General features: G+C 35.8%; 1 protein-coding gene and 1 long non-coding RNA gene across 2 annotated transcripts; one reads left to right on the forward strand and one right to left on the reverse strand.

Annotated features, from left to right (window-relative positions):
* The first annotated feature begins 8,470 nt into the window (after nucleotides 1-8,470).
* LOC134527494 (uncharacterized) lies at nucleotides 8,471-12,058 on the forward strand. Its single transcript, XR_010074202.1, has 2 exons — nucleotides 8,471-9,753; nucleotides 11,410-12,058. It is a non-coding gene; the product is annotated as an uncharacterized LOC134527494 (long non-coding RNA).
* An 11,765-nt stretch (nucleotides 12,059-23,823) lies between these two features.
* Nucleotides 23,824-26,420, reverse strand: LOC134529947 (uncharacterized). The gene is made up of 2 exons (XM_063364496.1): nucleotides 26,391-26,420; nucleotides 23,824-25,921 (listed from the first exon to the last, which is right to left on the reverse strand). Exon 2 carries the CDS (start codon nucleotides 25,916-25,918, stop codon nucleotides 24,110-24,112), a length of 1,809 nt encoding a protein of 602 aa, XP_063220566.1. The 5' UTR covers nucleotides 25,919-25,921; nucleotides 26,391-26,420; the 3' UTR covers nucleotides 23,824-24,109.
* Between the last annotated feature and the right edge of the window lie 1,063 nt (nucleotides 26,421-27,483).

Raw genomic sequence — 27,483 nt, forward strand, 5'->3', positions numbered from 1 at the left:
CGAACTCGCACGTTCCGACCTCTGTATCCTTGGAAACTACTAGACGAAAAAAGTAAACGGTCAAACGAATGGCTATGTAAATATTATCACGGACTAGAGTGGGACGAAGGAAAATTTCCGTACCACCATGTCAAAAACACTATCGAAGATTTACTGGTTCAAAACGAAATAATTTCCGTTGCCGGACATGAACAGAAGAAATGGATGAGCAATTTGTGTGATGCGTCAGTTTAAATTGTAGACCTACATACCGACTACGGCTGTCCGTCCCTACGCAAGCTTAGTACAATATACGACGTGCAGCCAAACGACAAGTTTGAACGTGTCTGTGCCTGTACAAACTCGCAGTTAATGCAGAAATGGCACACACAGTGTTAGTAGGAGCCTGAATATATAAATGGCGTACATCAATACGTGCCTTCAGTTGACGCTCGACCTGCAAGACGATGTTAATGTTTCATCCTGCTAACGTGTACGTGAGCGTAAGACCTAGCTTCAGCAGTGTCGAGTACAGCTACTGGGATTCCAGGTATCTACGTACATATACGGAAACCTGTGATGGAGGCGCTCAGCATTGGCAGTTTGCTCACTTTCCTGTGTCCTACGAACCGACTCAGCAGCTGTTAGATTGTTGCGAACCTGGAAACTGTGCCGTCTATCACATGAGACCACACACAACCCTTCCTGCTAGCATCGCTGAGGTAGTCGCCTCGTCTGCACGTGCATCGCCAAACATGAGCGCGTTGCAACCAGTTGCGACCTGTGATGCTTCTACGCAGACATCCAAACGGCATGCGTCTCGTCGTCGAAGTTCAGGCAGTGAATCTGTCCCAACTAGCACTGAGCCAAAGCCCAGGTGCAGACATGGCCACAGACGTCATCGACCATGCCTTGCCGGAGTTGTCGACGTTGCAGAAGATGACCAGCCGGAAACCTGTGTTCCTGATCCAGCGGCCTGCGAACCAGTTGAACCGGAGTCAATGAACCAGTTGGAACCGGAGTCGACGAGGCAGTTCGTGCGGCATTAAAGACTTTGCTTGCGAAAATGCTTAATTCTTTAATATGTATTTGTGTAATTTTTATAAAAAAAAATGTGTGTTAAACTTGAACTTGTGTGTTTTTTTTTTCTATACTTTTTAGGTACCTACCTATTTAAAATAATTTTAAATACAGACACTATTTTGACTCATGTAGTATTTTAGTAGACCACGGGTTTATAAGCGAGGTTCAGACGACTGGACCCTCAGTTCACCTCTGGCCGCGGTGCAGTACGGACCGGTTCTCTTCAGTACATTTCATGAGATTTCGTTACTGTTCCAATGACGATCGGGATAGACTATTTACCATCAGCAGCGGGGACTTCGATGACAGCAACGATGATGGAGTCGGAGATTCCGATACCGGTTGCAGAGGAGACCACGACAGCGGGGGGCTCAATGGTCGCGGTGTTGACAGCTGCGGAAATCCCGATACCGACTGCAGAGGAGACTTCAATTAATGAAGAGTGTACATCGCATCGGTGCAAATACTGTGGTGCATCAGTAACCTGCAGTAGGTCTCTGACAATCTCTCGAGAGACATATAAGTGCGACAAATGCGATAAGGTTTTTTCGCATTGTAACAGTCTGGATAGTCACAATATCATGTGCATAGGAAAAGAATAAAGTGCTAGTATGCTTCCATACCATCAGACATCCTCATATATTGCTTTACCTGAGGCGATAGTCAACAAAAGAGCATTAGTCAATTGTCAAAACTTGAAGGACCAGTTTTGTTTTAAATGGAGTATTTTGGCAAGATTTGTCGAGGGAAGTCATCAAAACCGTGTGGATAAGAGGTATTTTGCTTTGGAGAATAAGTACAACTTTGATGGACTGTGCTATCCACCACCATTAAATCAGATAAAAGCTTTTGAGAAAAATAACCCTGAAGTCTCAGTTAATGTGTATGCGCTAAATGAGGATAATAAGGTGTGCCCGATTCGGGTAACCAAACAAGAAAGAAAAAATCATTTCGATTTGTTGCTTGTGACAAATGAAAGCGGTGCTGCACACTACTGCTACATCAAAAACTTCTCCCGACTTGTGAGACCCCAGGTTACAAAACATCAACATAAGATTTATGTTTGTAAGATGTGCTTTAAGTATTTCGCTAATCGGCCTCGAAAATCTGGACTTACAGCTATACAGTGTCTTGAACAGCACAAGATTAAATGCGGAAATAGATCTTAACCAAGACTTTAGTCATTTGTCTGTGTATTTTTTTTGTACTTGTAGTAGTGTCGAATTTATGTAATAATTTTTTTTTTAAAGAACTTGCTGTGTTTTTATTTTCTCAAACGTGTCGCTTTTGTGGATTTTTTAAAAATTAAAGTTGTTTATATCGGCCAGGAATCGATTGAATCAATTAGTAAATTAACGAGTTATTTATTTGAATGATTTTTTGAGATTTTTCCCGAATTTCTAGGTCAATAAATACACCATTTTCAATATGGTGGTTTTTATGTCTGATAGGATGATGGTAGTAGATGATTTAAAGTCTCTTTACGAATGTTGAACATGGTTTATTGAAATTATTATTTTTTACATTAAATTAAATGTTTTGCATCATCCATGGATCGAACCAAGGACGGGAATCGATCGAATCAATCCGAATATTTATTGGCAATTTATTTAATGAATTTCGAAATTTTTCCCGAATTTCTAGCATAATAATTACGGATTTTCAAGATGGCGCCCACATTTCAAGATGGCAGGTGTCACAGTAATAATAAATGATTACTTCACTCTAGCGGGTAAGAATTAAAATAACATGGTGTCAGCGCACTCTAGCCGACGATAACAAAATGATGGCTTCCTTCAAACGAAGACAAGATGGCGGACATGACGCCATACTAGGTGACGATATATATACGTTGACATAAGTGGTGGGGGTCAATCGCCTGCATCCACTGTGAGGGAAGGTTCGGTCGCCATTTTTATTTTTTTTGCACTCATTGGGTTCGAACCGAGGACTCCAAATTCCGTGTCATAAAAGTAGATTTTTTTAAAAAATTTTAATTAAAAATTTATTAATTGAATTTTTTTATAAATTTTAAAAAAATTTTCATTAAAATCGGATAATAAATAAAAAGTTAAAGATGGCGACCGTAACGGAAATTGCAATGGTGACGTCATCATCCAATATGGCGGAAAACACAACGCCGGAAAGTTCGAGAAAACACAATGACGTCATCCAAAATGGCGGATCCAAGATAGCCACCGTGATCTACTTGTCCCGTTGCGCGGTGTCCCGTTACGAGGTGTCCCATTACGATGTGTCCCGTTACGCTCATCCAATATGGCCGCCGTGGCGTCAGAATCAGAGATGAGGACCGGCTCCGGCTCCACATCCTGAATCCTGTATCAGGAGCCCCTATTGTATACTACTACCTTTCATTTCTTTATTATGGAATGACGTACGGAGCCGTTTTTCGTCATTCCTACTCAGTTTGCCACATTACCGACAAAACCTTTTCTTTGTTTTGGTAACCATGTTGTCGCTAAAGTTTCGTTATTCTGAGGTGACGAAAACGCCTGCGTTTCTCCTTGTACTACTTCGGTTCCTCCATTTGCTATTCTTGGCGTCCATTTTGTGTTATTACTCTCTTCCCTCGATGGAATAGAATAATGTGTATTTCCTCCTTGTTTAATTTTATAGTTTACACTCGCAAAATTATTATCCCTCTGCGATGGTATAAAAGTTCTAGCATCGACTCTATATGAATTAGGTGCTGTTTCTGCAGAACTTATAAATTTGTTATCTGTGTGTTCTGAATGTAATCGTTTGGATTTAAACCAAACTGCCCCTTCCTGACGTGGACTATCTTGTCGTTCCGGTTCTCGGCTATCTTGTCTCTTTCCGTTTTGATTTTCGTATCTTCGTCGGTTCCAGTAATTGTTATAACGACGTCGACCCTGATAACTATTATTGTTCCAGTTATCATTAGAGTATTTAACGTGTAACGAATTTACTTGCGGTGGTTTAGGTCCGTGGTTCTGGTCGTCTTTCCTATTTCTCTAATTCTGATATAACGGTGTCGACTGACTTGCGTTCTTACGTTCGCTAAATTCTTTTTGATTGTGAGAGCGATCTAATTTTTCCAGTCTATCGTAGGTTAACAGTTGTTCTTTAAAGTCAACTATCCCGTTATACTGACGTCCTGTCAATTGCAACTGATATTTTACCGGTAATTGAGATAATATCATGGCAATGAATTCCTCATCTTCCATATTACAATCTAAATATCTGGTTCGTTCATACATATCACTGATATGGGATTCTAAATTTTGAAATTTCTTGTTCTAGAATTTCTCTGAGTGTAGTTGAATCCGGAGATTACTTTGAATACTTGTATTCCAAAATTGCTGCAAGAATAAGTTCTCGAAATTACTAAAATTGGTGACGGTGTCTCTGAGTAATTCCCACCAAAAATATGCAGTGTTTTTTAAACAATGACTAACGCATTTCAACTTCTCTCCATCTGAAAGATTAAATACCATACAATATTCTCAAATTGTTTCAAAAATCTTTTTGGATTTTCTGTACTCTTTCCAGTATAAGTTGGCACATTATCTAACCATTTTCTGGCAGGGTGGTGTAATGTTAAAATAGGGTCAGTGGTCATTGGTAAAATATTTATATTGAAGGTGTTTTGTTCAGTATTAATATCTGTAGAACTAGCTACACTAACGGTTTCCTAGTTGCTAATACGTAGTTCATTAGTGTGTTGTCCCATTTCCTTTTCTACGTCACTTATCCTAAGTTCTACCCTATTTACTTTACCTTCCAGATTCTTTTGTAACTGATCTAGTTCCTTTTGAATTATTACAACTGTATTTTCCTTACATTTATTTTGATGTTCATGTAAAGTTTCATTAATGTTAGCTTGTATGCGAGGTATGGCATTTTCTACTGTTTCTAATCGTGTTTCCACTACAGAAAAGTTTTTTTTCCTTTTGTTGTTGTGTTTGTGTTACTTCTGCTCGAATTTTATCGGTTTCTGCTGCAATCTTATTCAAACCAGTATTTAAAATTTTGGCTATATTATCTAACCTATTACCGTGTTCTTTTTTTACGCTCGCATTCCTGCTTCTCACGTTCGCGTTCTTGTTTTACCTTACGCTCGCGTTCCTGTTCTTTACGTTCGCGTTCTTGTTCTTTACGCTCGCGTTCCTGTTTCTCACGTTCTCTTTCTTGTTTCTCCTTACGTTCGCGTTCTTGTTCTTTACGCTCGCGTTCCTGTTTCTCACGTTCGCGTTCTTGTTTCTCCTTATTTTTCTCTTGCTGCAAGAATTTGAACAATTGCTCTATGGTAGTGGTTTGAGATTCTTTTACCTCGGATGCTATTTTTTCCTCCGGTCGCGGCTGATGATCATTCGATGTGTTCACCTCGCTAGGAATTCCTGAACTAGTGCTCGCTTCCATTTCTTCGGTCACTAACCTTACTTCGTCAGCTACGTCTGAACTAGAACTGCTACCGATATTATCCTTGTTTCCTCTGAGGAAGTACGTTGTCCTATTTTATTCTGCTGACATAGTGTTAACTGCAAGTTTACCGTTACTCGAGCTTCAACTTTGGGCGCCAAAAACTGTGGAGGTAGCTAGTGTAAATATTGAAATTATTTAATGTATTTAATAATTTCGGTTTCTCTAGCCTACCTCTCTCAGTTTTAAGAATTGTATCTAGAAGCTTGTGTCTGAAAGTCAAGGTAAAGTGTGTCAAAAGTATTTAAATACTATTATCGTGAATAGACCGTGGAATAAAGTGTAATCAAATTCAACTGTACGGTTTATATTTGTGTGTAATGTTTGTGACGATGGTGACAATACACTTTGACATGCACAAAATCGCACTTTATATAAATAATCTTAACTTAAAATAATTTGTTTTAAACTACAGATGGAATTTGTTATTACTCTCAACTTCAAAGCATCTAACAATTCTTTCACTTGTGTGAATTATCTTTACAGTCAAATGTTAATTATTTGGATGTTATTTATTTTAACTAACTTCAGTCCGGTAGAGCTTGGACTACTGGGTACGTAACTTGCAGTACCAGTCAACCAAAATAACAATACGTTATTCCAATATCAAATTCCATCTATACTCGTTAATACTATCTATATCGGGCTCGCGATTCCGGAATTTGATTTGTAAATCTAAAGATGAACAAGTTATTCGGTTTCCTTTACAAAGAATATTCAATATATTGTAGCAGATTCTAGTTCTGCGAAAAATGTTCGTCTTGTTTAAATGGTAATTCGTTAGGGTACTTCTATATTCAGCGAGTCTTCGGGTGATGGGGTAAAGGACCAAACCTTGCTGCAGGATACCCACGAGACGCGTAGGTTCTAGGAAACTCCTTGGTTCGACTCATTCAGGATTGCGATGTTGGTGTTGCTCCTCCGTCCTCTAGCGTGCGGCAGGAATACGTGCTGTCACGACTCCATTCGTCAGACTTTGGGCTGCGACTGGGCTGGACCGCGCGACGGTCATCCTTCCCGGGATCGAACTGCGACTTTTCAATCTTCGACAGGATTCTTCTTTCTTCGGAATTGTAAACAGCATTTAATCTTCGTAGTTTCAAAGCAAATTAAAGTCATTTGACGATCTCTTGAACATGGATATTTGTCGACTTCTCTTCTTAAGTAATTATTTAAAATCTTGATGTCTGAGTCTTATCTTCGCCGATTAAAATTATTATTTTCTTCAAAATCTCAGTTAATATTGGCATTAATAACAATTTTCAATCTTCTATAAATATTCAATTATAAATCAATGTCAAAATCGTTGCGTTCTAGCTGTTGTCTTAATCAAGTCTCAATTCGTTATAAAAGAATATTTTCCCCGTATCTAGTAAACTATTTTCTTTAGTTTGTTGTTAAAACAAAAACTAGTAAAATTACTAACCATTACTGACGTGTTCATCTTTAAATTAATAGTGGTTTCAAAAAATACTGCTATGCTAGCCTTGACAATATTTTAAAATAAAAATTAACATAGAGTAATACATAGACAAAACGATAACCAAAGAAATTTACAGTCTGAATTAATCATAGAGTACAAATATCAACATACGGAATAAAATGTAATTAAACAAAATAAATATTAAAGGAAATTAAATATTTACTTTCTATAAAGTGTAAATATTGCCTTTATAATGGAGTCAGAAAGAAACCTTTGAAGATATTTTTACAGCCTATGTAAAATATGTTCAGAATAAATATGGTAAGGCAACTATTGTGTTCGATGGTTATGGTGAAGAATTATGTACTGAAGCTGAAGCTCACAAAAGGCGGACGAAAGGTGTGAAAGGACCAAAAGTGAATTTTTTGTTTTCAACCACTGCTTCTATGAAAAGGGATCTTTTTCTGGCTAACACTGAGAACAAACAAATTTTTATAAATGAACTCTCTTAAAAGCTGCAGGCAGCAGGCTGTATCACAAAACACGCAATAGGCGATGCAGATGTACTTATTGTCCAAGAAGACATCATTTCAGCTGAAAATTGTGCTACAGCCATTGTTGGGAGGACACAGATCTCCTTATACTCTTGCTTCATCACTTGAACATGGAATGTTGTGACATTTTCTTGTGTCCTGAACCAAAAAAAAAGATCTAACGTGTAACTGTCTACAACATAAAATATTTGAGACAAAAGTTAGGGTTTGATGTTTGTTCAAATATACTTTTTGCCCATGCATTACTTGGCTGTGATACTACCTCTAAAATATTCTCAATAGGAAAAAGTGGAGCCATCAAAATGCTGAAGAAAAGTGAGTCCTTCCGTGCCCAAGCTTCCATCTTCAAAGCTCCAGGGAGACTTCGCTCTGCTATTGAAGATGCTGGGCAAGATAGTGTAGCACAACTGTATGGAGGTAGTACAGGTGAATCACTTAATCAAATTCGGCTTAGAAAATTCACTGAAAAAGCTTCAAAGTCAATGCTTCAAGTAAAACCAGAAGTGTTACCACCCACAGAAGATGCCTGCCAGTTTCACAGCCTACGGGTGTATCATCAAGTACAGCAGTGGATGGGAAACAACATTAACCCACTTAATTGGGGGTGTAAATTACTTCATGGAGGGCTGCAACCAGTGAAAATGTCTCAAGCTCCTGCACCCTAACATTTGCTGAAATACGTTAAATGTAGTTGCAGTAAAAGTCAATGTGCAACATTGCAATGCTCATGTAAAAAACAGGGGATGTTGCGCACAAATGCATTGACAGACTGCCGTGGTGTTAGTTGTTGTAATTCTGTTGACATTGACATGGAAGATGACTGAAAACATTTTGGTGCCCTAATAAGTTTCTTCACATTTATTTTGTGTTCTATAAATTTATTTGAAATTAAAGACTCTTCTCTCAACAATAACAATACTGGCATTGAAAATGAAAACAGTGTTGAAGAGAGTATTTTTTTTTTTAACTTTCAAATGTATTTGTGTACAGGTTGTTACTGAATCATCGTACAGTGAAGTTTTATATTGTGTTAGAAAAGATTGAGTATAATTTATATTAGGATATACGAAATAACAAATTGTGTAGAAGCAAAACTGTCAACGAGTGTATTACTGATGGCAGCGATATTGTAATGGCGGCCATATTGGATTATTGCGCGCCCGTAGAGCGGTAGACTCTTCTCCATCGTTTTTATCGTGCCTTTTTCAGTAAGAAACCATTAACAGAAATTCTATTACAATTAGTTCTAGGTGGACCTTATTTTTTTTTTAGATTGACTGGACTATTAGCAATTGTCTGGTCTCTACAGAAATGCCGGGATTTATTGTTAGGAGAAAATATAAAATTAATGACAGATCACCAGGCATTACCATGTTTAAAGGCTGGTAAAACTTTTGGAAGTCACCTCACTAGATGGTGTATACTGATACAGGAGTATGACCTCACTATACATCATGTGAAGGGACAGGATAATCTCGCTGCGGATTACTTAAGCCGAGCACCCGATGTGTCTAAAGCCTGTATTCCACGATGGAAGTTTCCTTGGAAGGTCTTCCATGGCAGCTGGCATGGAAGGTTCTGTGGAAGAAATATCGGAGCGCTGGCCGTTTCCATGGAAGTTTTTGTAATCGGTCGCGTTTGAATTTCCATGGAAGGTTTCATAAAATGTGAAAATTTTAGCCAATCAGAATGAAGTAGTGTGCCCCTAGCGTTAAACATTTTAATTTATTTTGGAGGGATTAGTTTTGTTACTGATTTGAAACATGCAACGCGGTAAACATGTGGTCTGTTGAAGCAGTTACAGCATTATGTGAGAATTATGAAAAATATCCATGCTTATACAATACGAAAAGTATGAACTATCACAACAAAAATATTCGGCTTCGTGCACTGAACGATATTGCAGAAGCCGTGAGTGAAGTTCGTCCTGGAACTACAGTTGGCGATTGTAAAGTAAAACTTGTTTCGTTGCGGACGCAATTTGTTGCGGAAAACAACAAAATAAACGCTTCTAAAAAAAGTGGTTGTGCTTCAGAAGAGGCAAGTATTTGTAATAATTTTCTGAAGTAACATAGGTAGTATATTAGCGAAGATTGGTGCTGATTAACATTATACAATTGTGTGTTGGATCTTTAACGTTATTGTTTTTTGTAATAGGTGTACGTTCCGAGTCTGTGGTACTTCAAGCATTTACGATTTTTGTCTGAACATGTGGTGGCCAGAAGAAGTAAAGAAACTCCAATCTCTTTGGTATGTCTTTTCTATTTTTTTATCAGTTTTATACCTTCTTTATACTAAATTTACATAGTCTACTGCTCTGAAGGTCAGATTTCATGTACTGGTAAATTACATATACATTGTAGTACCTGTTCTAATAATTTTAATTTTTATGCTTACACAAATTTATAACAAGTGGGTCTGATATGTAAAAGAAATGGTAACTTTATGCCAATGTTTTTTATTGAGTTTCATATTACTTGACGTTTCAGTGAAACAGCATTGCAATGTTTCAAGTAATTTACCAGGTAAAAATTAAAGCTAGTGTATTTTGTGAATGAGAGGAATTAAAATGTTTTACACTTCCTGACATGTTTTTGAATCATTCTATAGTTTACCAGTATTTTTTTTGTGATGATTTTAGATTATGTTGTTATAGTCAGTTTGATTAGTTTATCTATATATTTAAAATACTTTAAACAGTGTTGACAGTTCGTTAGGTTAGTTATGTAAAAAAATAATCTAAATTGTGTGGATGATCAGTTCGTTAGGTAAGCTATATTAAATATACTATAAAATTATAATAATACTTGGTTATGAATTACCAATTGATAATGTAACTAACTTAGCTTACCAATCCAACATTACTATTCTAGGAATTTATAATTTAACCTAATCAACTGTTTACAGATCCTACATATATATCAGTATTTTTAAGGTAGGTACCTAATATAATCTTACTAATTTAAATGGTAAAATATTTTAAGTATTACAATACCCTTTTCAAATTATTACAAAAACAAGTTGAGAAGATTAATGATAGCACTTTAGATTAGGTATTCTTGTTAATAAAAGACTGAAGCTACATTTTTAAAAATTATTTATACATTTTTGATAAATTCTTACTGTTAAGGTAATAATATCTTAAGATCACATTTGTTTGTTTTGTTTACATGAGTGTTTGGTGAACCTTAGTTGATATAGTTTTTTTTTCTTGTGCATTGAAAGGTTATACAAGATTTATCAGAGCTTTCATTACAAGTACACCGGGTACTTCTGTGCCCAATTGCAGAAATAATAATAATAAAATAAATAAAGTGCAGATTTCTCACAATTTGGTGTATGGTGTACAACACTATTCAACATAAGCAACTTGTTTAATGTAAAGTGGCCATGGTCATTGAATGGTCAGATTAGTAGCCTCCAATGCGGGTTTGATTCCCTGTGGGTGTGCAGTTGGATTTTTTTTAGAAGTGGTAAATGTCACAGAATTTGCTGTGGGCCAGCCCATGGTTTATCTCTGGGAACATCAATGCTTTTTTAGTGCACCATTCTTATTAGTCTACCTCTTATCCATGTCATATTGTACTTAATGTCGATAAGATGTTAAGCCCTGATTCATTCAGTTCTGCACCACGTTTTTAGATTGCTCCTTATAATTTCATGTAATAATGTAATGACTTTATTATACTTCACAAAATATTGATAGTGTTAAACTGTAATTAGTTGTAGTTATTCTTGAGATATGTTATAATTGTTATGGTGTAATTTATGATCCCAATAAAACAAAACAGTCTCTTAGACTTAAAAACATATATTTATTAAACAATAAAAAAACTTAAGGCATTCAATCACATTGTGCTTTCTTGTGAATTTCATTGTTTAGATTTATTACACTCTTTTTTACAGCCATCATGCAGTGTAGAAAACCAGCATCCCACATCCATCACAAATTATTCTGGAGGGACATCGCCTGCCAGATGTTCCTCGTATGGTGATGATCCAGTCTTAACAGAGCCATGCTACGAGGAGATTGTGGACCACAGGGACTACACCCTTAGCATAGATGACACGCAACCGAGTGTTATACATACTCAACCAACAACCCAGGATGTGAGTGGCACCAGTGTAAAAGACACTCGACCTGCAGCAAAGAAATTCAAGGGAAATGTAAAAAAAGTTGGTTCTTTGTCTCAATCCGACCAAGCACTCCAGAGCATTGTTAAAGCTCTGAAAACACCAACCTACGCAACTCAAGGGTTTGCCACGTATGTGTGTGGAGTTTTGGATGGACTGAAGGACAAAGTTATCCGTATCCAAACAACGAAAAAAATTATGGAAATTTTAACGGATGCACAAATGCAAGATATCAATAGTATGTGAGTTTTTATTTTGTTTGTAGTTTCAAGGATAATTTTATTGTGACTTTTGTATTTATTTTTTAAACTGAATTTGTACATATTAAGTATATGGAACTTGTGTGCTTTAAAGTTTTAATTGCTTGTCATCCCTATCAAGTTTTAGCACCCAAAGAAAATTAATACTGTATACGTACATATATGTTTTTTGAATAATCATTTACCTATCCTATTTATTTTTTACTAACATATGTTAGAATTTGTTCTATACAGACTTTAAACAAAATTTGATTCATGAAACATTACCTGGCTCAATTTTATAAATTGAAGACTTGGTGTTCCTCAGACACACACACACACACAAAAATGATAATTTTCATTTTGTATTGACATTCCAGAACAAACAGTTGTAAAATCATTAAAAGTTCTAGTTCATCTATATTATTAAGATCATTGTAACTATTGTTTCTAAGCACATGTTTGCAACTTCCTTTAATCATGACATTTGTATATTTCATAACATTTGACAGCAACAAGCTCATTTTAAATTATTCCTGCTGGGACACTCATACAAACTATTTTTAATTTATAATGCACTGTACAAAGTAGACTGTCTTTTCTTGAGTTCCTGGATTGCCTGATTTTCTGAGCCTTGCCTGTGGTTGTACTAGGCATTACTTTAGTGTTTCGTAGTTTAACTGCTGCTCTTTACTTTTAATGTGCTTGCAGTCAGTTCAGAATGCATTTTAGTGGTACTTGTTATTTCCAACGTACAACTGTGAAGTCTATATGAAGGGTAAATGGAACACCTGCTACTGAAATAAACAAGAAAAGCATGAGCAATGAAGCAATGAAACACATATTTATGTATAATAAATAAAATTTACAAGAATCTATACAATTTAGAAAGCTCTTAATGCATGTATGCTTTAAAAACAAGATCAGTAATTATGTTATAGCTGCCAGTTCAAGTTTTTATATTAATAAATGTGTCCAGTCCTTAAAACAATTTGACAATTTATATATTCAATAATAGGTGTTTTAATGTTTGCTGCTATCTGGGTAATAAAAATATAGGGTGGGCACATAAACAATAGTCCTAAAATATTTACGTGTGAATAAAATACCACTAATATGTTTATTATCAAGAAAGTTCAAAGTGGGTTTCTTTTTTGCCATCTAGCTTTTTAGTGGTGGTTAACAAACAAGACAGTTACAACTCTAGACCTCTAGGCTTGAGTGAGTCATAACAAAATTAATTGTTGATATTTATTAAGTACTTCAGTTACTGTTTTGCCATATAGTAAATGTTTACATACAATTGTCTCCCTTTGTATTTATTTTTTCAAAGAAACATTTAATGCAGACTTATGAAAATTACAATAGTTTAGATTCTTAATGTCACAAATAAGCTGGTAATATTAGCTTGCATGTAGGTGTCAGTTTCATCTAATAAATGCACTGACTTTCGTGTAACATTAGCACCTCACAATAAGGCTTGTCATATTAATAAATATAATTAATAATGATAATAAAAACAATGTTTTAGGGCAAATTTTAAGTCAACAAACAAATCTGACTGATACAACTAAATTTCTAGGTCTAATAGTTGACAAAAGTCTCACATGGAAAGAGCACATTGAACAAACAGTAATGAAACTAAGTAAATCATGTTATGCACTTAGAATTTTAAGCAGTACATTAGATAAGGAATCCTTACATACTGTGTATTTTGCTTTATTTCACTCTAATATGACATGGGATTGAAGTGTGGGGAAATAGTAGTTTCAGTGTGAAAATCTTCAGATTGCAAAAAAAGGCTATTCAAATTATTTGTAATAAATTCCACCTGTTAACAATGTTTTCGTGAACTAAAAATTTTATCTTATTACTCTGAATATGTTTATCGTTTATTGTTATTCGGTAAAGAAAATGTGGAACACTTTAGAGAAACTCATGTTATCGATCATTATGAAACCAAGGAATCAATATAAACTTAAACCTAAGTGCCGTAAAACTACAGTATATGCAAAGGGAATTACACTCTTTAATAAGTAACCTAAACCCATACTACTTTTAAATAATCATTATAAATTTAAGAAAGAACTGAGAAAGAAATTTTATAATTATTAAAACAGGCCTTCTGATATTATCGTATTCATGTGTATTTTGTTTTGTTAAACAGATATACTAGAAATTTAAAATTTAGGAAACTTTTTTGTGTAATTTTAATTTATGACTGTAAATTATAATTATGTAGTATTTCAATATGATTGTATGTTTACTGTATGTATCATTGTCAACTAGACTAAGCCCATATCCTCAAGCGTAATGCTTGTAAGGGGATCTAGAGGTGGATTTTTAAAAATAAAATAAATAATAAACTGATTTAAAATATCCTAAACTAGTTTGATATGTTACCATACAAACAGAACCACTGACTCAGAGCTACATAATTATAAAAAACTGTCACATACTGTACTATGTAGGATTACTTGGCATAATTTGCTCAAAAACACCACTTTACGATACATACTGTAAGTGGTTTTATGCAAATCTCATTCTGAAATCCCTTAATGTCTGTAAATGTTATTGCCAGCAATATGTAGTTCATGTCTCCAGCTGTGTTTGTCTAATATCTATGGTAGGATTTCTGTTATTAATTAATGGTAGAATACACAGGTAATAAAAAGAGGAATAAATTTCATAATTTCAGAGGCTTTAAGCCCATGATAAGATTACAATTAAAAAAATTACTCCTGTTGTTTAAACATGACGAACTTCAAGGTTTATCCATGTAGGGGTGATAGCCACTGCTACATCAATTCTGGGGACTATGTTACCAGAGAAGATTCAAGAAAAATTGAAGGAATTTGGTAAAATGAGAAAATTTCTGGAAAGCACCACGCAACATATAAAAAGCAGTGTTTTTTTTTTTAATTGATATAAAAAAAAATTCTTCGTAGGCCTACCTGCAACTTAAGTTTTTAGCATCAGTTTTAAATTATACAACACATGCAAGTATGCAAGGACACATAGTAACATAAATGAATACTGAAGAAAATATTGAAAAACCTCTTTATGTTTTTCATGTATAACACTTAACAGCTATAGCAATTTTGTCTATAATGCTATATCCAGTGGACACCAACTAATCCAATGAATATTTAACAATATCAAACAAACGAACACATTAAAATTTTTTTTATTTTAACTAGAAACATATGGTGAAAATAATGAATATCTGGAGATTACTACGGTACATGGAAATAAAGGCTTCTATGAAATGGCATATACGTTAAAAAAAATGCATATAATTCACAATTTAATGAATGTACCAGATAAAACAAAACATATTAACTCTGCAGTTCATTGAAGTTATACATTTTACAAGTTATAATAAATATTGAGCAATAGATTTCATGCCATTTTTAAGGGATTTTTTTTCTAGACATTCAAGATTATATTACAACTGTAACTTAAGATATTGGAGAGTTACTGGTAGTCGTAGTAAACTATTATCAATAGTATTTACCAATACTCTATATACAGAACTAGTCTGATTTGGTTGGGTATGTATGAATTTATTATTTAAGCTAAATATCAAACAAAATAAAATAATATTTGCTGATTCACTATACCCTATGCTCATTCCAAAATAATAATAAATATTTTGTTGAATAAGGGACACAAACAACAGATGTAACTACAAATTAAACACATTGAGTTGGAACAAGAGAAAAATAAATAATTTCGATTTAATTTAGATTGACCCATATCAATTTCTTAACATAAAACACATCAAACACAATTCAGTAATAATGCACAATTAAGTTACGAATGAACCTTTAAAATATAAAATATTTTAAATCAAGGAAATTAATCTCGATAGGTATTTAAGTGAATTATTAATCTTACCATTACGAAATTAGTGACATGCGTCTGAATACCAAGCTGGAACTATAACATGATATTAGGAAGGCACAGAGATAAAAATACAAAAGTCTGTCATCCAAAATTATATTAAATAATCTTTATCCAACTATGGTTGATGTAGCAAACCGTTATAAAAGTCAATGGTTCGTGTTAGGGTTCAATAATTGTGATTATGCAACGGCTTTCACTCAGGGTCTGATTTGAAAAACATATCTTAGACCTCTGGTTTACGAATCCTATTTCCAGATGAAATGTTTTGCAACAATTTCGTTAACAATCACAGTTACTTTAGTTATTTTTAATAATAAAGACTTATAGCCTTGATTTAAATGAGTAGGATTTCAACAGATATCAACATAGCATAATGTCGTTAACAATGTTTAAAGCTGCGTCCTTTGCAATGCAAAACGTATCAGTAAAATACGTATCTGATCTGTTGATTACAACCATATCATATACTCACAAACATTGCTTGAAGTTCAGTGAATATGCTGTGATATAAGAAAAACACTGATTCTAATAAATTTACATTTTACTAGCACTAAATACTTAGAGGCGTAATGGTTAGGCCATACGAAGGTGACGCCTTATTACTTCCTCTTCCTTAACAATTAAAATTTAATTAATCTCCTGACCTGAACCGGCTGCTGATTGGCTGAAGAGATGTTAAGGGGCCCGCCTCGTCAGGGGTGTAAGTGTGTTGGTGAGGCGGGATGATAAGCGTGACGATCGTTGGTGCTTCTAGCGCGGTGTCGCCTCTAAGCGCAAGGCTCTGAAATGGCGCACAGTTGTCTCGTCGTCACAGGATAACTGTGAAATTTGAGCGGTGACCGTAACATTATATGGCTGAGAAATGATGATAAAGGCGTAATGCAAGTCCCTTAAGTGCTTTCAAGAATCTGTACTGGTTGTTTTACACCTAAAAATCACTCTGAAAAAATGTGTTTTAGCCATTTTAACTCTTCTAAAACTACAGTTTAAAAACGTAATCCGAAATCAAAAGTATTTTTCGGCCCTCAGCGAACTCTAAAATGCTTTTCGTAAGCAGACCCCACTCGAATATCTTGAGTAGTTTTCAAATCGCGTTGTTTTTCCTGAAGCTCTGCACACCGTATGTGTGTCCGGGTAGGCGGAGCCCTTAAGCCCTTCGACCTCCAGACAACAACCCGCGGCAGAGAACCAGGTAAGAAATAATTAAATCAAAATAAAAACAATGAAATTTAAAAATATAAGTTAACCAAAGAAATATTACAAAAAATATAAGTTTGTGCTGAAAACAATAAAATTACCATACAATATTCCAGGTTAGTGTTCAAAACAAATATCTTAACTGTTTGTTCTTTATATTGTTGCATTGGGAAAAATGTGTGTTTGTAAATAGTCTGGATTTCTAGTCTGTTGCTGGACATATTAAATACAGAAAATAAACATTATACACTTTCTGAACGAAGATTACATAAATAAAACAATAATAATAGTATTTACTCTGTCGGAACTCTTGTTTCCACACAGAATAAAGGCAGCAATAAGTCCTGCGAAACAAGCCCTAACAAATAAGTAATATATAATAAACACAAATTTGAAAAAATTAAAATACAAGCTTTTGTAACGGTGGGAAAGAGGAAAGAATTTAACAACTCCATTCCAGCTTGTGAGGTTAACAACCAGCCTTCAAAATAAAATAGGCTACAAATTCTACCTTAACAAACAAAACTAAATAATTTTCTTGACTATATAGCTATGGCTCTCCAGAAAGAAAAACATTCACAACATGATGTTAAGTACAATTTAAAAATTTAATCAAGTACAAGGTTTCAATCGTGCAGAATCTTTAACTAAGATAATTCCTAACTACTTATAAATTTAATGAATCAAACGTGCTGCAAGTCACTGTGTAGATACAAATATTACAATCTAATGTCCATCTAACCAAAATGGTATATTTACACTGTAAATAATAAAGTCAAATTATCTAAATTAAATCAATTTAACATGGAGAACTTAATTAGACCCTTCATGAAAATAAATAAAACAAAAATAAACCTTGAAACACTACTCATTAAACAGAACAGTTACATAAACATACAGAAAGAACTTTTAGAACTGCAATTATTTACATGTTTCCTCTATGGACTGCCTCTGCTTGCCAGGGCACCTGGCCAACTCCATTAAAATATGATAAAAACTCATTTCTTATTGCATAAGCCATTTCTGGTGCACGGTTCCCTCCCTGCTGGCAGTGTAACCCTCTCATTGATGCCCCCTGCATGTTTGCATCCAATTCTTCTTCCACAGCAGAGATGGGCTTCCTTTCAAGAATGTAATTGTGCAACAGCACACAAGCATTCACAATAAGGTCAACTTTTTGTGGACAAAGTCTTATTGTGGTCATGAGAACAAGGAATCGGTTTGCTAAAATCCCAAAAGCATTCTCTACACACCTCCGAGCTCTGCTAAGTCTATAATTGTACACCCTCTGTTCATATGAGAGGCCTCTTTGTGGAAAAGGCTTCATTACATTTGGTGAAAGTGCGAAAGCATCATCTGCCACAATTACATGTGGAACAGATATTCTTCCACTAGGTAGGGGTTTGGCCAATGGAAGGCCAAGTTCATTTCTTTCCAGTGCTTTTTTTAGGTTGCTGTCCCTGAATACTCCTGCATCATTAACACGGCCATTGACACCTATGTTTACCCACAGGAATTTATAGTTGGCATCTACAAGAGCCAGGAGAATGATGCTGTTGTTCCCTTTGTAGTTGTGGTAATAGGAACCACTCGATCTGGATGGCCTGAAGTTTATGTGCTTGCCATCGAGAGCACCCATACAGTAGGGAAAATTCCATTGTAAATGAAACTGCTCTGAAACAGCTTCCCATTCCGATGGTGTTGATGGAACCTGAAAAAATTTTCAATATGTTAATTTTTTTGTTTTTGGGTTTGTAACATGCCCAACAATAGCCAAGGGCTTTAGTGGTGGGCACGACACATACATACAGGTACAGGTACAAACAAAATAAAAGACAAAACCAAAATAAAACAAAAACAACAAGAACAGAAAAGGATATGGTCATAGCAAGTATGTGCCTGGACACACTCCCTCGTCCGCACCAAAGTAGGCAAGCTCTCCCACTGCAGCTAGGCGCATCCACAATTGGCTAACGAAGACAAGCATACCAGTCACAAAAGACAAAAATAAAAATAAGACACACACATAATAGAATATAAGGACATAAAAGTTAGGGACACAAAAATTTTAACATGAATGATCATTAATAATAATAATAATAATATCAAAACACTAAAAGGAAAAACCCTCACTGCAGAAAAGACCCCCGCTACATTCCCTACGGGTTTGTCTGGGTTTGGACGTCAGAGCGGCCCCTCTTTACTCCCTTTATCGAGAGGCCACCCACTCCTTACCCCAGCTTCACTGCTCGAGTGCTCAGTCCCAACTTCCACAAGTGTTTGGAATTTAAAATCTAATAAGGATGTATAGGAGACTTTAGCAAGTAAATATAATACTTTAACTCTAATAAAGATAATTGTCTATTAACAATATAACAAATAGAAAACTATGAATAATAACAATGGACAATCAAAACAAAAACACACACAACAAAGAAAAAAGAATCACTTAAGGTAAAACAATAACCAACCATTAACATCAAAATAAAATTAACTACGATATGAGGGTTTTTAAATTTAAAAAAAAAATTGTTAGAGTTTGAGGTTAATCTATAGATTATATAGTTATTATTTTAGACTGTCTGGAAGACAGATAATAAGCGGCTGTTGAATTGGGGTACTCTGGTGCCAGTGTTATCTATAAATTTGCATTTGATTTTATTATTATAACAGTAGTAAACAAAAAGTGCATTTAATACACTACATTCTGAAAGAGGAGTGAAAACATGTAGGGAAAATATTTTTTAAATTGATAAATTTAATAATTTTATTTCAAAATTTCTCCATTTTATTACTATCTGATGTGCTAATACTATTTATTCCAAATTAGAGTGCAATATTCTAATTTAGTTCTCATTAGAAAAAAGTAAAGTGAGATGATTAAATCTGAAATAGAAGCATTAAAGGTGATGTCATTAATTAGAGCAAGGGTTCTTCTGGAACTGGAAATTAAATAATCAACATAATGGTGGAAGTATAATTTAGAGTCTAAAATTATGCCAGATTGCAAAATAATATAAAACAGTAAGTAATAACAATTATTAAGTAGGAGTACATTAACTTACCTTTATCTCATCTTTCAGCACAGTGCAAATAGCTTTCAATGTCTCAGGAACTATTTTTGACAATGTGCACTGAGGTATTCTCGTAGCATATTGTAAATCCATGAATGAATTCCCCGAATCCAGATATCTTAATGTCACTGCCACTCTGAACATAAGAGACATTTTCATTAATTTAAAGTTGCTTTTTACACACTGATATAAAAATAAATTTTGTATATAACTTGTTACTGCTTCCATAAAAGACCATACCTGTCTCTCGGGGAGATGCATTGCCTCATTACACTGTCTTCGCGCTTAATCATTGGCGAAACCTTCTGGACAATATCTTCAAACATATCTGCATCAATTCTCAAAAAATTGCTGTATGACCTTTCGTCTTCACTCCTAATAAAAATAAACATTTATAATTAAAAGTAGCATTATGGCAAAAACAAAACTAATGATTTAAACAATATTGCTCACAAAAAAAAATATTTTTTTCAATAAAAGCCAAAGGGAATTTATTAACATCCTGACATGTTTTTTAAATCATTTTATATAGGCCTAGCTTATTGAATTTTAACCAGTAGTTTTCCTGTAATAACGAATAATTTTAAGCATGTTCATGTTGCAGTAGTTACATTTAACAAATTTACACTAGGTGAACAGTAGATTAGGTAAGGGATATTTAAAATAATGTCAAATGGTATAGGTACCTAAAATATTTCTTTAGTCAGGTCAGCTTAATTGTTTACAATTTGATGTTAATAATCTAACTAACCGACATAAATATTTTACAATATTTTATAACTAAACTCACTATTAACTGGAAATAACAATTTTTCATATACAATTACTTTAACATAACCTATAATTATATTATTATAATTTAACCACTTAATAAATTGCTAGATGCTTTCACAAAAAAAAAAGTCACTTTTTAAGTAATGAACTAGGAACATTTTGAAATTTTTTCGTGGAACAATTCCTCTATTTCAGAATTTACCAAAAAAAACCAATCTAACCTTAACTCCAATTGCAGCAATGTCAATGCACCGCGACCTTCATTGCTTCTTTTTATCCACTCTCTCGTCCATACTGTACGACGTTTTCGAAGCCTTTCTTCCTGCTGGTTTACCTCTTTTGCAATAATTACTGCTGCCGCACTTAAAAGTAATTTCTTTCGAGGATCACACATATTTCCATTTGTTTACAATCTCATGCCACACAAGCTACCAAGCTAGGCCAGTCGTCCTTGATTCTACGTGTAATAGTTTCTTCCACGGAAACATCCATACCTGCTGCCCTGGAGGCTTGGCCAGTAATGTTAGATAGACAGTGCTTCTGTAATGGTACTGCGCATTCAAAATTATGGTACATTGGTAAAAAATATGGTACATAAAAATCTCTAAAATCAAAATTTTGAGTTTTCATTGCTCAACACATGATTGAATTTTTCACTAATGATATAAAAAACCTATAAATGGTATAAATATATATATAAATTAGCTCATGCTTTTAAAATCACCCAAAATTACGAACGTTTGGCACTGAAACACTGTGACGCCAACCGCCGGTGCTCCCTCTGGTTCGCACAGGCCGTCATGTCACACCAACACTTACTCTTAAGTGCATCGAACACGCCCGAGCGTGATGTCCGCCGAGTGGGTGAAAGTGCACCGCGACGAACACCAAGTCGATTACAGCGCCCGGCCGAGTGTGATAATGCGCGAAACTAAATCAGTAATTATTCTTTTAAATCAAAAACAACCAAATTAATAACAATTAAAAGATAATTAATTCAAGGGAAATTATGTCCAACTGTTCAATAATCATATATTGTTAAATATGTCATTTAAGTCCAAAACTGGTCGGAGCTGTTTTCCCGCGCTTCACGTGTCTCGGCGTGAGGTCGCAGGGCGGTCTCGCGCCAGTTGCCGTCGGGAGCTCGCAGGGGTCGGTCGCTCCGCGAACGCAGAGCTTTCAAATTTCGCGCCACATCCAAGTCTCAGCAATAGTGTAAGTTCTTCAAATCCTTTTAGCAGCTCTGCGCCGACCCCACTCAGTCGCACGTCCTTTTCGTGCAACTCGTTACCTAATTATTTTATCCCAACAGGGAGTTTTGCATTTATTACGTAATTTTCCTGTCCAGAGTTTAAGGACAGCGTAATTGAGTTACGCAGTTTTCCGGCTTCAAAGCCAAGTAATCGTTATCGTCGAAGGCTCCTAGCCAGCCACGTGTGTCGAGTTCTTACTCGTTAATTTACGTATCTAACTTTCATCGTATTTAAATGTGTAACTTGTAACGTGCAATCTAACCAAGTAATAACTGCTTAATAAGTGACTGTAACTTGTATGTTTTCATCTCACCGGGCCTACGTACTTTTCGAGACTTTAATATTTTGCCACAGGTTAGATTGCAAATAACTTTTCAACATTCAGTTGTATGTGCTGTTTTACACGTTAACGTCCATGTCTGCATAAGCTAGTGCAGCAGAGTAGCTCCGTGACTATCCGCCACATCCTTCACGTTAATAATCGGCCACTATATAAGTCCGCCCATACCACTTTGAAACCTATCCTGGTCGCGCGCATCGTCTACGCACAGAGACTCGCGTGCCGCGGCGGTCAGACAACAGACGCGGCCAGTACTTGGACCAGTGTGTGTAACAGTTCTTAATAAAGTGCAGTGTCGTGTCAATCAGTTTACCATTTATTTATAAGGCGTCCTGGGTGGCCTGAACAGCCTGGGTAGATTTCGAACCGCGACGCGCTTCTGCCTGCAGCCACGAGGCCGAACCCCCGTTAATATCCCTGAGATCACTTTTCAAATTAATAAGTACTTAAAAAACTTAGACAGGCAGCGGGAGTGGCGTCAACTGGCACAATGATTATTCAATATCAGAACTAAAAGAACATTTGTCTGTGATAGTTGGTATGTTATCGTATGTAGGATGTTCCTTGGAATCAGATTCGGGATACAGGTGTGTTGCTGTCATCCTCTTCAACATCTCGTCAGATGGCTGGAAATTACTGCAGCAAGCACCAGTTTTTTTCTTTCACACACTGTGATGCTAGCACAATTCCATTAACAGTCTCTGTTACAAGTCGATTCCTGGTCTTGGTCTTGATGAGATTTATCTTACTAAATATGTGCTCACCATCAGTATTCGAGTGGGGAAGAGATAATACTGTGAGAGCAAAATTAGGCAATGCTGTATACAAAACATTCTCATCTTCATTCTTGAATTTCAGCCATTTATCCCAGAAATCGTCAGGTTCTTCCTCTTTAGCGATATCATCTGCTAAAGTTTCGAATGGTAGGCGCCTCCATTCATCATCAATTATTTGCATTCCGCACATCTCCACAGGCTTTGCTCTCTTTACTTGGTTTGCAAGATCCAGATGAGATGGAGTTGTAATGCGTTCCTTCTGCGACAAAGCTTTCTTTGGATGCAATACGGAAATGGAATCATACATGGGATCTGCAAAATAAAATCGTCGTTTTATTCCTTGACACCCTTTTATGAGGAAGTCTCGACATTTCGTCCGTAAGTTTTCAATCAGATCGGGCCTATCTTGAACACTTTGCTTATTTATTTCTGTCATCACACCTACACCAAGATAGATGTTTTGAAGTTGCAAAAAATGCTGTTCAGACTCCGGACAAATAAGACCACAGAGGTGTGTGTGCCACATAGTCTTGTTCCATATATGCACAAAGTAATTCCCGGTAGGAACTTGCAATCTTCTCTTTTAGAACAGTAAGTAAGGTAGGTTACCCTAAGTTCGCCACCTTAAGAAACTTTTAATTTTAAAATGTGGAAATATTTTTTTGTCAAACTATGTAGGTATTTTATTGTAAAAGAAATATATCAAGGCACCATAAAATGGATGTGAAGCCAAAGAATACTGTATGCGCACTTGTATACACATAAAAAATTGTGTGTCTACAAATGGCGAACTTAGGGTACATATGTACCATAAGTTCGCCACATGATAATCAAATATAAAACATACAAACTGAACAACTACTTCCAGTACCTATGTAAACATTCTACATGCGGTTACTTAAACATCCCACTATACTTCACATGTAGGACACACAAATACTTGTTTGTCATGTTTGGTAAGTCCAACACACTCTTCATGCACAAACCGTTTACACAAACTGCAACCCCTCATGTCTATCACTCTATCTTCTTTGCACAAAAAGCAGTACCAACTCTCTTGATGCAGTGATTTCTTAGTTACAGAAGATCTTCGAGGTGAAGTGTAAAGTTTTGTTGGATTTTCTTTGGAACCAACAGCTTTGGACTTCTTGGGAGGATTCTTCTGGTTGTGTGCTGATGGTGATGCGGAGAGATGGACATTTTTGGAGCTGCAGGGAATGGATTGATTGTTTGAGTTCACAAACAACGATTTTTGCACTTCTACTGCTCGACTGTTAATTGCTGGATGGTTTCTTTTGGCTGGTTGGGCATTTCTGGCAGGTGTACTAAGGATTTCTGAGAATAAGACATTCGATTGCTGGTTCCGAGTACCATTGTCTCCATGCGAGTTATCACTGTCCCATGCACTGCTATTATCTGTTTCTTCAGAGTCATTGTGTGGTTCATCCTCGTGGTGGTTCCGTATGGCTTCTTGATGTTGAGCTGGCTCAGGAAAAGGTGGCAAGGTTACTCTTGGTACTGTGGTGGTTTCACTTGGCGCGAAAGCTTGTTCCGGAATTCTGTTTGGATTAAATGGGAAAATTCCACAAGCTTCAAATCCAGCTTTAATATTTTTTGGAATTGTAGACTTCTCCCATACGGGTGAAAACACATAACCAAAGCGCTGCTTGTTGAATACTCGATCCTCATATGTTGTCCAGAATTTCATAAGTTCCTCATCCCAGTAAGCTTCAAATGGGCCAAAAACTGATTTGTCCATCGGCTGGAGCTCGTGGGTGGTGTTACTGGGTAAACATAACAGTGAAACACCCACATTGTCAGCTGCCTCGACTATGGAATAATCTAAGTGACACTTGGCTCCATCCATGATTAGAAGGCATGGTCCTGCAGACTTGTAACGGCTGAAGTGATGCAGCCACTTCACAAATGTTTCAGATGTCATTGAACCCTTCGCTGTCATCTCTACTACACTTCCAGCTGGCAAGTTGTCAGCCCACTCTGGCTTCAAGCGTTGTCCCTTGAAAAGGATCATAGGCGGTATAACATTGCCCAGTGCATTGCCACATGACACAATAGTTACATTTTCACCATGTTCTTTACCACGGAAATGTACTCTCCGAGAGCCTGTCTTGGCAAGTACGAAAGGCTGTCGATGTAAACTGAGACGACAACCTTTCTCATCTACATTGTAAATTCGTTCAGGCATGTGTGCAATATCAAGCTTTGTCATTACATCCTTCAGTGTTCGGAAGTAATCATTCACTATAAACTTATTTAATTTTTGTGCCCGAGCCTCATTAAGATGTTGTGCCTTCCTTCTAGCGATTTCAGGATGTCTCTGGAGAAAACCTTTAAGCCATTTCCTGCCAGCATACCCTTTCATAACACTGAATTGCTGCTTTATCCTATTTTTTTCGCAAAAGGTGTAAACACATTTCCTTAAGACTTTAACAGTCAAGGGAAAGCCTACATCTGCTAATCGCGTTATTCTAGCAACCAACTGTACTTCTTGCTCACCTGTCAGGACTGTAGGGCGTCCATTTTTCTTTTTGTTCCAAACTTGAGATTTGACATAACCTCCTAATGTTCGGCGCGGTATGTTATATCGCTTACTTGCTCCCAATATACTGATCTTCTTGCTTCTGATCATGGCCAAAGCCTTGTCCAAATCCTCCTTGGACCATTTGCAATATTTTCCACGCAGAGTACTTTTATCCATGGCCTGAAACAATGTTTTAAATACCAGCAGTGAATAATGGAGTTTATAATTATAAAAAGAAACAAGTAAAATATAAGTTCATGAATGTTTTATTAAATAACTACACACTCCAAATATTTATCCAAAATTATGAGTTATTTATTTTTTAATAATTTTAAAATACATAAATTAATATCATGTAATTATATTTACCAATGCAAAATGATTTTCAAACCTCTTGACACTTTTTTAGGTATTGAGTAACTGACAGAGGTAAGTTTGTCATACTGTTCCTAAGTTCGCCACATAACATGCTATGGTGGCGAAATTAAGAACACATACACGATTTTCTAAAATAATGAACCATTAAACATTTTTTCATAAATCCACACAACTATTTATTTCATCATAAAGTACACAGAAAACTCTTTTAAAATATATATGGAACTTTAAATTAATTAAAACGATTAATATATCACAAATGGATACTTACAGAACAATTTTTATATCGTGATGAGCATTTTCTACAATATGGCGACTATCGCGACACTGGCAACGGAACTGCCATAGATGTTGTAAAGGTTAAAGCTTTAGAGGTGTAAATATATATGCTTGCTGCCACTTGTTGGCCCACATCAGTACTTTTTTTTTTTAGGGCAGGTGGCGAATTTTGGCACACTGGCGAACTTAGGGCAACCTACCTTAGTACTTTTTCAGACTGGAAGTACTTATTCACTGAAACGAACTTTGTAAGTACCCACTTCAGGAAAAGATAAAATAATTTCATGAATGGGTCCCGAAGAGCATTGAATATTTCTTCGGCAGCAATGGTACGGTCTTCTTGCCACTTATCTGAGAAGAATAAAAGCAATGCCTCCCATTGTTCTATTACCCTCTCCACTACAGCAAACAAAGATAGCCATCTAGTTTGTGCAGGGTGTAATAACTTGTGCACCTTGATTTCTATAAATTTTTGGAACTCTGAAAGTTGAGATTGCCGTTTTGCACTGCATTTCATGTAGTTGTATATATTCCTTGCGAGATCTTCACATCTACGTGACAGACATTCACATGCTTCACTTGCACACCAATGAAGAGAGCGGCAAACACATTTCATTACAATGATCCCTGGACAAGATTTTTTTCAAACAACTTGCCACCGAATTATGTTCGCCAACCATTGTTGAAGCAGAATCTGATCCAAAACCGATTATATTTTCATTTGGAATGCAATAATCAGAAAACGATTTCATTATGATCTCATACATATGTGCTCCTGTTGCTCCTTGCTCAGCAGAGGCTGCATCACAAGATGGAAACACTTCTGCGAGATCCCAAAACTGGCTTACCACTCGCCCAATAAACGAATCATAAAAACGCACCACAACACATGAAGTTTTTGTAGCACCTATATCAGTTGATTCGTCTGTCAAAATAGAACACTTTACCAGCTTCAACTTTTCTTAAAGTTCGTGTTTATGTGTCGCACCAATAACATTTTTCACAACAGCAGTAGCCTTATTTCTTTTCATGACCATGCCTTGGGCTATTTTAGAGTCAGGGAAATTCAGTTTCATAACTTCTAC

This window comes from Bacillus rossius, chromosome 1 (assembly GCF_032445375.1).
Source record: "Bacillus rossius redtenbacheri isolate Brsri chromosome 1, Brsri_v3, whole genome shotgun sequence".
NCBI lineage: Eukaryota > Metazoa > Arthropoda > Insecta > Phasmatodea > Bacillidae > Bacillus > Bacillus rossius.